This window comes from Chaetodon auriga, chromosome 14 (genome assembly GCF_051107435.1).
Source record: "Chaetodon auriga isolate fChaAug3 chromosome 14, fChaAug3.hap1, whole genome shotgun sequence".
NCBI lineage: Eukaryota > Metazoa > Chordata > Actinopteri > Chaetodontiformes > Chaetodontidae > Chaetodon > Chaetodon auriga.
The window spans coordinates 6277487-6293189 of NC_135087.1; the positions used below are offsets into that span (position 1 = coordinate 6277487).

The following is a 15703-nucleotide window of genomic DNA, read 5'->3' on the forward strand; positions in this document are numbered from 1 at the left end:
CATGTACTCCCTACTGATGTTCATTAATGTGTGTTGTCCCTTGCAATTAAATAATAATGTCAAGTAAGCAGAGGGCAGACTGAAGAGAGCTCAGCCTTGAGAGGGAGGAGAGGGATTCCTGTTAGTGCAGTCAGCTTTGGAGATGCAGCATTTGTGGAAAATTGTCCTGAATGGAGGGTAGACAGGTCTGATTGATGTTTCTGCTGGAAGGACTTGCCCTCTTAGGCTTTACAGTTCCCTTAGAAGATAGTGATGCAGTGAGTCAGTCATCACACCCTTGATGGTGCTTTTATAGAACGTAGACAGGGTGGAGGTGGGAGCTGTTAAATGGAAACTTTGTTGGGCTGTGCTGTGTTGGGGAGGATGCACTATGGATCCAAGTAAAAGATTCTCGGTAAGGTGCACACAAAAAAACGTGATGTTTCTGGCTCTGCGGCAGAGCCGCTGCTGCAGCACCACTGGGGCGAGGTGCTTGCAGGATATAAGCTGTACTACCTCAGTCAGTGTGCTGACTCATCACCCCTGCTGATAAAGCCAAACACACTGCATACTTAATGAGGTGGTTTGAGCTGGATCGGCACAACATGTATCATATGTCACTTTATTCATTTGGAAGTGATCTTGATCTGGGATTGCTGCCATTAGAAAATGATCATCTTCCTGCTGTAACCTCTGTACTACATTGAAGTGATAGTGATAGTCAGAGGGTCCAGTGTCAGCAATATCCAGGTTTCCTGCTAAACAGCATTGCATTTGAGAAACATAGATTATTATTAGTCTCCTCTATCCCTTTTGGATGCGCAGTGTTGTGTTTCATAGGTAAAGTGCTGTATGAATAATCTTGTCTTGATATCAATGATCACCTGCAGGTCACACTGGCGGCCTGGCAGGAGTTTGACAGCCAGCAGGAGGCAGTGCACGAGTTTGTTAACAAGGCGCGCTCAACGATGGAGAGAGACCTGAACTTCAGCAGCCCAGAGAGCCTGGCTGTTGAACTTGACCAGGCCAGAGTAAGTCATTTACTTTCTGCGACTGGGAGTATATCAGCTAAATGGAAAATCTTACCAATATTCTATTTTGTAAACAGGTGCTGTTGAAGCAGTGTGAAGCAGAGGCCTCACATATGAACACTTTGCTGAAGAGAGCAACAGAAATCCAGCTTGGGCCAAAGAACAAGACTCTGCTTGTGCAACAAGCTCGTTCCCTCAGTGAGCAGGTGGACAAAGTCGAGGCTGGGCTCAAAAAAGAGTAAGATGGTCCATTTCAGGCGTATTGCTTTTAATGTTTTAGTGGTCTTCAAATAGTGTTTTCAAATATGCTTTATTCTGATATGATGCTATGCCAGATGAGCAGAGTTTGCCACAAAGAGCAATACAACATAAAAATGTGCCATTTGTGTGTACTCTATATCTATATCTATGATTGTCATGGTTTATTTGCAACTACTGCTCAGACAATGTATGATTTATACTCTTGTTTTCCAGTGTCAAGACTCTGGAAGATATGAAAACTCAGTGGGATCAGTTTGGAGCTGGGTTTGAAACCTTTTCACTGTGGATATCTGACAAGGAAAAGCAGCTGGATGCATTGAAATCTTCTACTTTGCCTCTTGAGCAGCAGATCAATGCAGTAAAGGTACAGTATTGTGAAGACAGCATGTTTCTCACTGGAAATTATTTACTGGGATCACACATGTCAATATTGTGATAACCTTCATTTCACAAAAAACACTTAACACCTTATATTAAATTCATTCAAAGTCTTCACTACATATATTAGCCTGAACAGACATGGATGCAAACTGCAACTTGACTGGTTGTCGGAGGCATATAACCACGAGGCAGTAATTCTAGTTTTCGTTGGTTTGCATCCAGGTTGTTGTGGCAGAGCTTCAGGAGCGAGCTGAGGTTCCTCCTCAGCTGGAAGCAGATTCCCAGGCACTAGCCCAGTTTGTATCGTCAGGGGAGGCAGCTCGAATCAAGGCCCGTCTGACTCAAATTGGCAGGTACTGGGAGGAGTTGAAGGAGAGCGTACAGCAGCTTGATGGGCAGCTGGAGGAAAGCTCCTCTCACCAACAGAAGTTCAAAACTAGCCTCGAAGAGGTAAATAGACTTATTGACACTTCTGAAATATCATGACAGTGTACAGAGAAGCATATAGGGAAGATATGTGCAAACAGTTAGTTTTGATCTTTATTCTCTCCAAGGTGCAAGCATCCCTCAGTGAGCTACACATAAAACTGGAGCATCCCATCAAATCCTGCACCTCCTCATCAGAGACTTACAAAGCTCTTCAAAACCACATGGTACTTTTATCTATTGATCAAAAATAATATACAATACTAAACTTCTGTTCTTTTCTGTGCCAGTCTTCCAGCTCATGGGTAATGCTGTGTGGGTCACTGTCTTGTGTTCTTGTTCCTCAGGATGTCTATCAGCATCTGGAAAAGCTGAAGGGAACCTTGCTGTCCCTGGCAGCTGGTGCCCGAAGACTCAGTGACAAAGAGCAAGCAGAGAGGACTGTGACCGAGCTAAACATCAGCTATGACCAAAACATACAGGAGGCAAAAGACAAACAGAGCTCTTTGGAAAACCTGCTTTCTCTTTGGCAAAAGTAAGAACTATAATTTTACAATAATTAAAAACAATGTTAATAGTTAAACTGGACCACTGGTTTATCCTGGACAGATAGATGCAATAAGAAATGTTAATGCAAATGTAAACACATTTCTCCACCTGCAGTTAAAGTACAGCCGAGAGTTTAAACTGAATAATTAATCCAGTTTTTAACCACTGTTAATATTGATGTGTTTCAGGTATGAGAAACAGCGTTCAAACTTTGTGTCGTGCTTGGAGAGGAGTGAATCTGCATCCAAACCAGAGAGCCAGTGTCTGTCAGCTGATAAAGCCAAGCTCTGCACTGAGCTGCAAGATTTGCAGGTATAGTACATACTCACATACTCAAATAGTTCTCCAGAACACATCTGAATATACATATACACATTCATACAACAGAGAATATATTTTGAGTTTGCATGAAAAGTCTGTTCTCCTTGCAGGTGTTACACTCCGAGGTCCAGTCCCTTCAGCCTGCTCATGTTGAATTGGCATCTTTGGGGACATCTTTGTGTCCAACCGCACCTGATGAGAGAGTGAGGCAGCTGAAAGATGAGCTGGAGACCCTGCAGAGGAGACTGCATGTTCAAAATGAAGTCATTCCTCAAAGGTGACATGTCACATATACACCTGCTTGTGTGTGATGAGGCAAGTTCAGCATAGTCAGTTGAACTTTGAAAGCACCTGTTTCACAAACTTAAATTCTGGTGGCTTTCCAGCAGCTGGTTATCAAACATGATTTTATTCCTATGAAGGCATTTAATAGGTCATGTTTTCAAATGTTTTGATGCCTGGTTAGATGGGGAGTTCCACATCAGGGCAATCTAGAGGAAAATCAACCTGAATACTGATAAAACACAGCTATTGGTGATGCTTGTTTTGTGGTATATGTCTTGTATTTGTGTATGTAAGTGTGTAGATAATACAACATAATTTAGAACTGTTTCAGTAGTTACAAAAGCAGAACCCTTAAAACTTAATATCAGTGGTAAATGCTTTTGCCTGCTACATTATGAGCTATGTTTTGTCTATGTTTTGGGTTTTCGTAGTCACCCTATTCAATATAGATCAAGATAATTTCAGATACTCAGTATGTACAATACACCACAGATTAATGATAGACAAGTGTGGGAATAGCAGGGCGTGAAATACGTAATTAATGTTTTTGCTTGTGTGGCAAACTCCAGCCTGCATATAATGAAATACTGAAAAGTACACAGTAGAAATGCTAGTTAAAGCTGTTCTTATTTTTACTGATTTGACTGACTGTGCTGCCATTTTGTCCCCCAGAATCAAAGAGCTTCAGAGCCACCTTTCTCTGGTGGAGCAGTTTGACCAGGCCCTGCTCAGATTCTCCCAGTGGAGTGAGACCATGCTCTCAAATCTGCACTCACCTTCTGAAATCAACATCAGCAACCTGCAGTCTGCCACCACACAAGTCAAGGTAAGAACCACACAGAATCATTGCTCATCTGCATGCAGGATGCTGCTCCTTCCACAGCCACTTAGTCAGTTCGCAGATGAATAGCTTTGTGCTTCCGAGCAGCAACTGATCCTCTATCAACTGCTTTTGACAGGAGACCCAGGTGGCCTTACAGAAGCAAGCCTGCGTGAGACAGAGCTTGGAGCAGCAGACGGAGAAGCTCTGTCAGTTCTGTGAGCCCAGTGATGCACAGCTTCTCCGCAGCAGAGCAGACAGCTGTCTGCAGCCCTACCTGGAGGCCCAGCACATTGCTGAGCTTCAGTTAGAGTGCCTTGAAAGGCTAGAGTCTTTTCTACAAACCCACAATGTCGCTGCAGGAGTCTTGCGGGGCCTGAGGCAGACTGTGGAGAGTGCTGGGAGTTGGGACCGTGGAAAAGTCGAGGAGCTGCAGCAGGAGCTGGCCACGATTGTCCCAGACATCAGCCAGCTCGAGACTCTAGCCGTCAATTTGGACAGCAGTCTCTGTAAAAGCCATCTCCACATAGGTGCTGACGAGGGTCCCCGTAAGTCGTGCCGCATGCTGGCCGATTCACTCAGCGCTGAGCTGGATGCAGTGAGGAACTTGCTTGGTACTAAGCAGAGTGAAGCAGAGGCCCTGGGAGCTCTCTGGACCTCATTTAGACAGCGGAAAGAACAGCTGCTCAAAGCTGTGGAGGACATTGAAGAAAAAGCTGACCACCAGAGCTTCAAAGAGCCCAGCCTACATGCGCTACAGCAGAGGTAAAGCATTACAAGAGTGTAATCAGATCAATATCTATATTAGGTCACTGTTATAATTCAGAAGAACATTTGGTGCTGGTTCCGTGCATAAATATGAGAACATGGGCAACAGCAATGTATCATCCCTCTGCTTTTCAGGCTAAGGTTCTTTAATCAGATGGAAGATGAGCTGCAGTCACACCAGCATGAGGAGCAGTGGCTGAGGGACAAGGGCAACCAGCTGGCCCAGAGAGATGCTGAGTTAGCTGGAGAGGTACTGAGGGAAATCAGTCTGCTGGAGACCACATGGGAGGACACCAAGAGGCTCATCACAGAGAGGTACTGAAGAAATGGAGGGGTGTTTTCCATGCTTCTGAGTCAGGAAATATAGAAAACAGTAGCTACTAATCAATACTGAGATGCAACACTCTAAAAAACTTGGAGAAAATGCGTAGGCGCCTTCTTTTTTCTTTTCATTTTTTGCCATTGTCGCATATGTAAATGAGTCAAGAGCCTGCTTTTAAAGATTTGAACTCTTTGTTGTAGTACTACACATACAGGTTTTTTTTTTTGGCAGAAAAACATAGTTAGACTGACCTCTATGGGTTGCTTGTTTCAAGTGTATTAGTTTATTGCACTTACCACATGGTTAAATTATGTAATCCTGAAATATCACAGCATTGTAACACTCTTATTGTTACTGGGTGTATTGTGTATTTATGGCATGTTCTGTTTACAGTTAATACACAAATGATGTTGGGCTGTGGGTAGTAAATTTCTCTCTTTCTTTGATAGACAGGAGCAGTGCAATGTCCTTGTTGAGCTTATGAGGGAATACCAAATCCTGAAAACCTCCCTTAGCAGCATCATTGAGAGCACTGAACCTCTGGTTGAGATAAGTTCTGTTTTGAAGGACCATGAGGAAACCAGGAGGACACTAACTAAGGTCAGGAGAAATTATTCTTTTGTCTTTCTATGGATGTGCCTCAGCTCACTTTCTTGTAACTGAACTGTTCATTACACAAATCCATAAAAATGAAAAAAGGTATCTTAGTTATTTATGCATTTATGATTGTTCACCAAAATGCTTAAAGGGTTTGCTGTCTTTTCTCCATTTGCAGCATGAGGCAGTGAAAGTAGAGATGGCTAGCAAGCAACATGAACTGGACCAGTTTTCTGGTAAAGGAAAACAACTGGTGATTGAACTGAAGAAGATCCCTGACTGTGATGCTCAAATGATGAAAAAGGATATGGAAACACTTGTTGATCAGTGGCTGGATGTAAGTCTGACTTCAGGAGTCGCTCCTGTCAGTGATGATGTTTCAGTGATGTGCTTTTAATTGTTTTTTGAACAGCAATAGAGGCACAGAGAAATAAGCCATATTAGCCTTTGTCTATATAGGCAATAGCTGTTCATAGGGACAATTTGATGCAGTTCAGTGCCAGACACACACACACAAAAAGTAAACATTTGTATCTGATTTAATCCACTTCTCAGGTGTCTGAGAAGATAGATGATAACATTGATCGGCTGAACCAGAGTTTGGCACTGTGGGAAGATGTACGTAAAATCAACGAGGACGTTGAGAGCTGGACGAGCAGCTGTGTGATTGAACTAAATGAGAGCCTGAACAACCTCAATGACAGTCAGAAGGTGTCGGGAAGGCTCTCTGTGTTACAGGTAAGATTTCTGATGTCAGCCGAAAACTGAGTAATATTTGTTTACCGTCTTTGGTGCCTGATAAATATAGTTTCCCACATAGGACAGTGCAAATGTTAAATGAACCAAAAAATCCTAAGTACCATTTCTTGTCAGAGACACCAAAGACACATCTAATGCAATCATGCTTAGAGACACACACACACAAACACACACACTCTGGAGCCACAACCACAGTGTATAGTATCTCAAAACAAAACAAAGCAACTGAGATGGGAGGTACTACATGCTTTTCTCATTTTGTGCATCCACAGACAGAAATGGGTGAGAAGGAACAGAAACTTGAAACCCTGCAGAGCAAAGTATCAGAGCTGAAGAAGTGCAGTCAAAGTCAAGAGACTCCTGCTAAATTACAGGTAAAAAGATGATTACAACCTTGTGTGTTTTTTGTTTTTCTGAATGGTTATACTGTATTTTAGAATTTTTACTTCTTCCATCAGGTGCTGGAGAATGACCTCCGTAAAAAGATCAACACAGTTCAGAAGCTACATGAGCAGGCCAGGGGAAACCTCATGGACTTCACCTTCCAAAGGAAGCAGCTGGAAGACTACATCTCACAGATGTCTGCATGGCTAAAAAGTATGGAGGATTCCCTTGTTTCATCACCCACTGGATCAGATCCTGAGGACATCTGCAGAGTGAAGGTGCAGCCTAATTAACAATGACATGGTCATGTGCATCTCTCAAAAAGTGGAATAAGGAAGCTTGATTCAAAATGCACCGTGTGCCTCTGTAAACTTGTCTTTAGGATACAAAGTGCACTTGCCACTGTCACTGCTTTGTGAGTTGTTGGTGTTGATGACAATTTAACAAAGTTAATCTCATGAAAATTGTCGAATATGTTTTGAAGGACCTCCAGAAAGAGCTGCAGAATCAGCAGGGGAGCATTGACTCCACCAGGGAGAGCCTCAACACCCTGTGTAGGAAATATCCCTCTGAGGAGCTGGCTGGTTTGGGTTCAGCTCTCACTGACCTCATCAAGACTTATGAGTCTGTGAACCAGCTTTCTGCCAGGACGCTGGCGTCACTGCAGAACTGTCTCCAGCAGCAGTTCAATGGTGAGAAATCTGAAAAACAAATTTTGATAAAATGTGTAGTACAACTGAGAGGTCACTTGATGCAGTATCTTACATGTCACACTGTTGTAGCACTAAAGTTCTAATGTGTTGAATTCATAAATTCTACAATACATAAAACTATTGTACCAGAAAGTATTTCTGAAAATATTAATTTCTTGTTTTTTCTAGCCGTGCCTAGTGATCACTGACAGGATTGCTTTACAAAGAACCAACTTAATTCTGTTGGAATCTGCACCAGACATTAACTCTCTTTTCCACCTGCTTCCTCAGATCTAGTTCAGGAGTTCCATCGTTGGCTTTCAGAGCAGAGGGAGATAGTGAAAGAATGCTCTGACCGATCTGGAGACACTCAAATTGTGGAACGCAAACTACAGAAACTAAAGGTAAAACTGATACTGAACCGAAGAGATGGATTCACTACATCAGTCTTGTGCTCTTATCTGAAACCACATGAATGGAGTTACAGACACTAAGCTAAAAGTGATGTGGGTTGCCTGTCAGGGTGCCATGGATCGCGTGGAGGAGGGTGAGGTACGTCTTACTCAGGTCTGTGAGGAAGGAGAGAAGCTACTACTCCATCTTCCCAAAGCCAGCGCTGGGCAAGTCCAGCAGCACCTGTCCTCCATCCAGCAGGACTGGGACAGCTTTGTGGAGCAGTGCAGACAGAACCAACAGATCCTGGAAGACAGCGCATCTCTCATGAAGGGGTCAGAGACTCACGCAAACTAGTTCTGGAAAGCACATTGTAAGCCAGCCATTTAGTAAGTTTGCATTGTAAATTCCTTGTAGGTTTGAGGGTCGCCTTAAGAAGCTCAGGTGGTGGTTGGAGCACATGGAAAAGAGGATGACCACAGATCTGCTCGAAGCCAAGCAGCGTGGTCCTGAAAAGGCTGTACTCGAGCAAGTGGAGGAATATCAGCAGGAGGTTCTCAAAGAAAGGTGCTGAATCTGCTTCAAGTCTGTGTATTTACTAAGAAAAATAGACATTTTAGTGTCCCCAAAAGAATCCCTAATGATTGTGAATACTCTCAGCTTTTTTAAACATTTGGCTTCCTTCCATGCAGGGATTCCTTTGAGCGCCTATGTCAGGAGGGCCAGGCACTGAATGAAGGTGGGCGAGGCGATGGTAGTGAGACAAGAGTATCAGCTCAGCTGCAGTCACAGCACCAGGCCCTGCTGAGGCGTGTGAGAGAGAGGCTGCGCTGCTGCCAGCTCACTTTACAGGAGCAACAGGCGTTTGAAGAGACACTGCAGACTACTTGGGGCTGGCTTAACGGAGTCCAGGACCGCCTCGCCTCACTCAACAGCACGGTTGGCAATAAGGAGACTCTGGAGAAAAGACTAGGTCTCGTACAGGTCAGTGAATAATACTCAGATCCAAAAATATTGCTCTTTGGATCTTTTGGTAGTTTTCTGGGCACGTGTTGAAACACAAAAATGACCTTATAGTTTACCCATAGTTCTGTCTTGCTGTTTCTTTTTCTTTGAGCAGGATATCCTGCTAATGAAGGGTGAAGGTGAGGTGAAGCTCAACATGACTGTAGGAAAAGGAGAACAGGTCCTGAAGCACAACAGAATGGAAGGGCAGGAGGTCATTTGTTCCCAGCTACAGAGCCTGAAGGATGCCTGGGCCAATATGTTGATGACTTCCATGAGTTGCCACAGGTAAGAAATGTGTCATCTTCTGTACCCTGGGAAAACAGGCTGGCAGAGCTGGCATCACCATAGCTCATAATCAAGAGTAAATGTACTTCTTTGTTTCTAATAACATGTTATTACTGTCCACAGTCGCCTGGAGTGGACAGTGGCTCAGTGGACCAGCTTTCTGGAAAGTAAAAGCCAGTTGCAGCAGTGGATGGAGTCAGTGGAGCAGGAGTTGGGGATGAGTCTGCCTCAGCAGCCAGGCCTCAAAGAGAAGTCCGCTTTGCTTGAGCGCCTCAGGGCCATCCAGGCCGACGTGGACGCTCATGCAACAGCACTGTCACGCCTAACAGACAAAGCAGTGGAGATGCATGAAAAAACTGGCGACCAGACCTTTGGACCAGAGGCGAGGGCGGAGCTCAATGCGCACTTTGCAGATATCTCAGCTGTTGTCAAGGTGATCTAAATACTGGCATAGGTTTGATTGTACTTGCAAATAATTGCTGAATCCTAGATGATTCATTCCGGGAAACAGGGCCAGCCAAAAAGAAGCTGCATTGGGGAGGGACCAGAGTACATTCCCACAGGGCAGACACTTCGTGTAAAGGGACACTTTTGTTGCAAGGTCGCCACAGTGTTGCCAAAATTGACATACCGGTTACATTAAATAAATTGAGACAGAATGTTGGTATAATAAATTGACTTTAACTATGATTGAACTTGCAAACTCCCACATCACTTACCCTGACAGGAAATTAGCCTAAAACAGACAAACAATATTTGCAAATACTATTTGACACAGTCATATTTAGACTGTTCCTCATTCATATCTGGTGTTTACATTGTCTTGTTCTTCCACAAAGGGTAAAGTGCAGTCCATGCAAAACATTGTGTCTGAGCATGAGCAGTATCTGGATGCTCTGAGAGACTTCAATGACTGGCTGATTTCAGCAAAAGAGGAACTCCAGCGCTGGTCAGACCTGTCAGGAGATTCAGTCTCCATTAAAAGAAAGCTCTCCAAAGTGCAGGTGAGGAACTGAAACTGTCTATTGCTCCTGGTCGTTTCATATTTACTCCAGGGTCTTCTTCATGCTGATTGTTGCCTGAATACCTTGACAAGGAGGCTTTTGGGAGGCATTTTTATGAGGCGGTTAAATCAGTTCACCATGTAAAGAAGACTGAGCACAAACATCCAGTCATTTCTGCCACCTGTGGCAATAGTTTCATTCTGTTGGTCATAGTCAAGGACTCGTGACCATAATTCGTTAATTACTATGGAGCGGCTGTTACTCAGGAGGTTGAGTGGTCGTCTATTAATCAGAAGGTCAGTGGTTTAATCTCTGGGCCCTCGAGTCTACATGTTGAAGTGTCCTTGGGCAAATACTGAACTCCAAATTGCTCCTGATAGCTGTGCCATTGGCGTGTGAGTGTGTGTGTGAATGGGTGAATGCTGACTTGTCACTCTTGGGCTTCACAGGCATTTTGCTTGGGATTACATAAAAAATATTTAGTTAATTTGACAAAGGTAAGAATTGTGATTCCTTTTGTCCTTTCCAGGAGTTGCTTGACTCTAAGCAGCGAGGCAGAGAGAGGCTGAACCGGGTTCAAAGATGTGGGGCAGTGGCAAGAGACCACACTGGCTCAGGGGGCTATGAGGCCATGGAGCGAGAGGAAGCAGCCCTCTTGTCATCATGGGAACAGTGGGAACGTGGGGCACTGCAGACACGGGCTAGTCTGGAGACCACCCTCTCCCAGATAGCCAGCTCTGAACAGGAGTTCAACAGCCGGTCAGCACAGCTGGAGCAGGACCTGCGGGACTTCAGCCGTCAGCTACAGGACTGGCGTCTGCGGTTGTCTCAAGCAGAGGGAAAAAACGATGGAGAGGAGGCTGTTAAAGGCTGGCAGATAGCAAAGGTAAGTGTCAGCTTATTTTAGGTCCAATAATAAGCCATTAATTGGAAACAAGCAATCATTATTATCATTATTTGACTAATGCATGCTAACGTAATGAATGTTTGTGGCTGTTCATCAGTGCATACTTACTTGTTTTCCACACAGGACACTTTGGAGGAACTTGTCAAAGCTGAGCCCATGTCTGATAGTCTGAAAACTCAACTCAATGATCTGTGCCGATTCTCCAGAGACATGGGCGTCCAGTCTGAGAAAGTGTCGTCTCTCATTAAAGCATACAACAGGTGAGGAACTGCAGATATAATGCACAATAGTCTTGGTTCTCGAAGGAACAGGATCTGTTGTAGAACTATACGGCACTATGAAGCTTAAATGCCACAAAGACCAATGGTCTAACCAACAAGCCTGAAACAGAAGAACTTACTAAAATGTATGGATTTCTAAACTGATCACATGTGTCATGTTGTATGTAGAACAATGATTTTTATTTCTTCCTGACTTGTTTCTAGTCTGAGTCTCCAAGCGTCCAGGGAGTGCCTGAGCAAAGAGAAGCTGCTAGAACAAGGGTTTCGCTCAGCCTTCAGAGAGTTCCAGCAGTGGTTGGTCAATGCAAAGATCAACACGGCCAAGTGTTTCGATGTCCCTCAGAATGTCAGTGAGGCCTCATCCAGCTTGCAGAAGATTCAGGTATAGCACACAAAGTCAGATGCTATGGAACACTATGCTGCCAGAATTACAGGTTTGGTTACCACTGAGGGTACCAACACAGTTTCACTACATGCTTAGTTATTGTCTCATCTTTTCTTCCCCTCTCAGGAGTTTCTTAGTGACAGAGAGCAAGGTCAGTCAAAGCTGAATGCTGTGGTTGTGAACGGTGAGCTCGTCTCTAGTATCGCAGCTAAAGACAAGGTTGATGCAGTTCGGACTAAGATGAACACTGCCAGAGAGGACTGGAAAAATATGATGTCCAACCTGCACAACAGAGAGACGAGTCTGCAAGTAAGCACATAAACATCCCCCCTCATTGATCAGGGGCCATTATAAAAAAGTGCAGACAGTCACTATATATCATCTGTGTGTTTCAGAACCTGTTGTCTCAGATGAAAGATTTTGAGGCCTGTGCGGAGCCTCTTCAGGAGTGCCTGAATGCCACAGAGCTGGCTGTGCAGGAGAGCAGCACAAGGCTTCATGATCTCACAGCCAAGAAGCAGGAGCTTCACAAACTACAGGTACTAATGTCCACTGAGCTTGGAACACCCGCCACGTTCAAGACCACTCATGCTCAAGTACAACCGCCACTCAATGCTTGAGTGCCAACCTGACTGCTCCTGTCATCTGCAGAAACTCACCATTCTACCATGTTGCAGTGTTTTAGCATTGCTGTTATTCTTTTATTAAACACTGCCAACTGCTTATGTTAACAGCCAGTTGCTGACTTTTTGGATTATTGGCATCTTTCTGCTCCTTGCTGCTACTCTCATGTCTTCTTAACAGTGTCTTTCATATAGATTAATACTTGCCTCATTTGTTAAAAAAATGCTTGTAGAATCTATTAATTGTTTAAAACTGTCTACCAGCTAGTTCCAGAGGCCTTGATTGCACGTCATGACCACCAAGAGCTTTATCAACAGTAACAGTGGACAAACAGCTCATTCGCTTTTCTTTTTGCCATGTTGCCATCTCTAACCCCTCAGTCTGTGTCTGAATTTAACTGTCTTATATCTGTGTGTCAGCTTGCATGCCTCTTTGATAACCTGCTTGTGCTCTTCCAGTCTGTGCTTGAGGAGTTAGCCTCTCACGAGATTCAGCTGAACAGGCTGAAAGAGAAGGCCCAGCTGCTGTGGGATGAACACGCGGCCGGCAAGGGTTTTGTGCACCGTGTCTCGCAGCTCTCTGCTCAGTACCTAGCTTTAACCAACCTGACCAAGGTACAGTAATGCCTACCAATCTGCCTGTGCACTGGGGCTTTTCTGGGGGTAGAGCTGGAGAGGAGACAGAGGCACTAGACTGGATCGAGCTCTGACTTAACATTAGTTTACAGGTGATGAAGTGAAGGTACTAACTAAACATGATTAAACACTAATTTCTTTCTTTTGTTATTGTTAGTCTTATACGTTGGATGTACAAGCTTATTTCCTTTATGTCCTTTGCATGTTCAGTTATCAAGTTGAGCCTAATGTGGATTCAGTTTCTAAAACCTATAGTGGTAATGTTCTGGTTGTGTCCTGTTTGGTGGTTCTGCAGGAGAAGGCATCACGGATTGATCGAATAGTCACTGAGCACCAGCTTTTCTCCCAGGGGCTGAAGGAGCTGCAAAACTGGGTGGTTGACACCAGCCACATGCTGCAGACTTACTGTGCCCCCACTGCTGACAAAAACGTTCTTGATAGCAGGATGATCAAGCTGGAGGTATAAAAAGTACCAAAATTAGTTACCAATTTGAATACCCATCACAGCAGTGTAATAAATGCACATTTGTGATTGTTGCACCAGGCCCTGCTGACTGCTCGTCAGGAGAAGGAGATCCAGCTCAAGATGCTGATCACAAGAGGAGAGTCAGTTCAGAGAAACACCTCAGCTGAGGGAGTGCCCGCAGTCCAAAAGCAAATACAGGACCTAAAAGATTCCTGGGATGCCCTGCTCTCTGCCTCAATCCAGTGCAAAAGGTGAGTTCTCGACCACTTTCTCAGAAGTTTTTCCCAGCTATAAAAAGTGGACACTGCACACAGTATTTAGCATCTGCTGCTACTGCTTCTGCCTTGTATTGCTGCTATTGCTACAGCTACTGCACTGTTGTCTGACTTTGTTGTGCTCTTTAAAATCGACAGTCAGCTGGAGGGTTCCCTGTCTCAGTGGACCAGTTACCAGGAAGATGTGCGCCAGTTTGTGGCATGGGTGGAACGTGTGGAGGAAAGTCTTGACCCCACTGATAAACAGTGCTCAGAGATGAGAGATAAAACTGCTAATCTGAGCAAAGCCAAGGTACTACAATTTTCTTAATCATGCTGTATACCATCAAAGAATATAAATGATTTAGTTAAGTTCATACAGACTTACAAAGACAGGATATTTTGAAATTTTACACCTTAGATTTTAGGAGTTGTGGGTCAAGTGTTGAAAGTCACGTGAGCCATTTACCTACAACAGGTATAAACTTAAAAAATGCAGAGTTGATTGGTAGAATAACTCCCTCTCTCCGTTGTTTCAGTTGCTGTATGAGGAAGTGCTCAGCCACAACACCCTGCTGGACACCATCACTGCAAAGAGTGCCAGCATCGCTGAGAACTTTGTCACTCAACTGGAGCTCCAAGATCTGCAAGAGCGCTATAACACTATCAAAGACAATGCTATGGTAGTAAAAGCAGAACATACACAGAGCTACAGAGCTAGTTTCAGCTCCAGTTTTAGATACATTCTTGTGTAGTGGTTTTAAAAGACTTACCAAAGTGAAGTTCAACAGACAGCAGTCTAATAATATTTTTCCAAAAATTATTATTTAATGACTTCTTATGATAGTGTTCCCTTATCATTTTAATGATTTAAGTGCTATTTTTAAACCTGAAAACGTGTAAAAAATAAGAATATTTGAAAGCAATGCCAGCATAACCAGCAAATGTTGTCAAAGCCAAAGTTAGAATCAAATTGCTCACACATTATGAGTCTGAATCTTTATCTTTGTAATCTCCTCAGAGGGCAGTAGGCAAAGCGGAGGAGCTGGTGAAAGCCCACCAGGAGTATCAGGGGGGCCTCCATGCATTTGAGGACTGGCTGGAACAAGAACAAGAGAAACTTGGCTGCTACACCCAACTGGAGGGTGATGTTGATATGCTGGAGGAAACTCTGCAAAAGCTACAGGTATGAAAATTCTCACTGGGGAAATGTTGTTAATACACAGAATATGAAATGCCTCTACTACTGCTACTACTACTACATAGCCAGAAGTTGCATTCAGTTAATAAACTAGCTCAAAATTTAGAGAGCTGAAAGTGCTCAACCACATCTGTGTAACTACAGGAACTGCAGCTGCACTGCACAGAGGGCCAGGCTTTGCTTAACACACTGCTGGTCAGTCGAGAACTGGTCATTCCCTGGGGCCTGCCTCAGATCGAAGACCGAGCGCTGGAGACCCTGCAGCAGGAGTGGAGGTTGTACCAGGCCCGGCTGGCCGACACCCGGGCTCAGCTCAACAGTGCTCTGGCCAAACTCCGGCAGATGGAGCAGAAGTTTCAGCGTCTTGACAGCTGGCTTAAGGGCATGGAGACCAAAGCACAACTGCGTAGCCACCGGCGGTCTGACCGCGCCACCAAAGATGCTCAACTCCAGCTAATAAAGGTCAGTGTTTCATGCAGAGAAGCTATGCACACAGTAATGTTTTACACTGTTGTACACATTTGCATAATTCTGTGTAGTATTTTGGTGCTGTTTCAGTTGCTTGACAGAACTGCATTTTAAATGAGCATGGGTCACTGCAGTCCCATCAGAATTAAAAGATATGTTAATGTGGCACTGGAAGCATCATAATTTGAACACATTTAGAATTGCAGTCTAATGAATA

General features: G+C 44.1%; 1 protein-coding gene across 9 annotated transcripts in view; it reads left to right on the forward strand.

The window, feature by feature from the left end:
- The window catches only part of syne1b (spectrin repeat containing, nuclear envelope 1b), a 76227-nt gene that overhangs the window by 24209 nt on the left and 36315 nt on the right, over positions 1 to 15703 (forward strand). For 8 of the 9 annotated variants that reach the window (XM_076748187.1, XM_076748195.1, XM_076748194.1 and 5 more), the window contains 36 exons: positions 870 to 1010; positions 1088 to 1248; positions 1485 to 1635; positions 1875 to 2102; positions 2207 to 2305; positions 2426 to 2613; positions 2816 to 2939; positions 3059 to 3225; positions 3906 to 4059; positions 4193 to 4818; positions 4957 to 5136; positions 5593 to 5743; positions 5919 to 6077; positions 6296 to 6478; positions 6772 to 6873; positions 6958 to 7161; positions 7368 to 7575; positions 7867 to 7979; positions 8098 to 8303; positions 8386 to 8535; positions 8661 to 8952; positions 9089 to 9261; positions 9385 to 9694; positions 10101 to 10265; positions 10795 to 11151; positions 11296 to 11432; positions 11658 to 11835; positions 11965 to 12147; positions 12234 to 12377; positions 12921 to 13076; positions 13393 to 13557; positions 13642 to 13814; positions 13977 to 14130; positions 14357 to 14500; positions 14839 to 15003; positions 15163 to 15480. In XM_076748187.1, coding sequence (XP_076604302.1) covers positions 870 to 1010; positions 1088 to 1248; positions 1485 to 1635; positions 1875 to 2102; positions 2207 to 2305; positions 2426 to 2613; positions 2816 to 2939; positions 3059 to 3225; positions 3906 to 4059; positions 4193 to 4818; positions 4957 to 5136; positions 5593 to 5743; positions 5919 to 6077; positions 6296 to 6478; positions 6772 to 6873; positions 6958 to 7161; positions 7368 to 7575; positions 7867 to 7979; positions 8098 to 8303; positions 8386 to 8535; positions 8661 to 8952; positions 9089 to 9261; positions 9385 to 9694; positions 10101 to 10265; positions 10795 to 11151; positions 11296 to 11432; positions 11658 to 11835; positions 11965 to 12147; positions 12234 to 12377; positions 12921 to 13076; positions 13393 to 13557; positions 13642 to 13814; positions 13977 to 14130; positions 14357 to 14500; positions 14839 to 15003; positions 15163 to 15480 — 6909 coding nt within the window. The remainder of the gene's footprint in view (positions 1 to 869; positions 1011 to 1087; positions 1249 to 1484; positions 1636 to 1874; positions 2103 to 2206; positions 2306 to 2425; positions 2614 to 2815; positions 2940 to 3058; positions 3226 to 3905; positions 4060 to 4192; positions 4819 to 4956; positions 5137 to 5592; positions 5744 to 5918; positions 6078 to 6295; positions 6479 to 6771; positions 6874 to 6957; positions 7162 to 7367; positions 7576 to 7866; positions 7980 to 8097; positions 8304 to 8385; positions 8536 to 8660; positions 8953 to 9088; positions 9262 to 9384; positions 9695 to 10100; positions 10266 to 10794; positions 11152 to 11295; positions 11433 to 11657; positions 11836 to 11964; positions 12148 to 12233; positions 12378 to 12920; positions 13077 to 13392; positions 13558 to 13641; positions 13815 to 13976; positions 14131 to 14356; positions 14501 to 14838; positions 15004 to 15162; positions 15481 to 15703) is intronic. The other variant, XM_076748191.1, reaches the window with a different exon arrangement.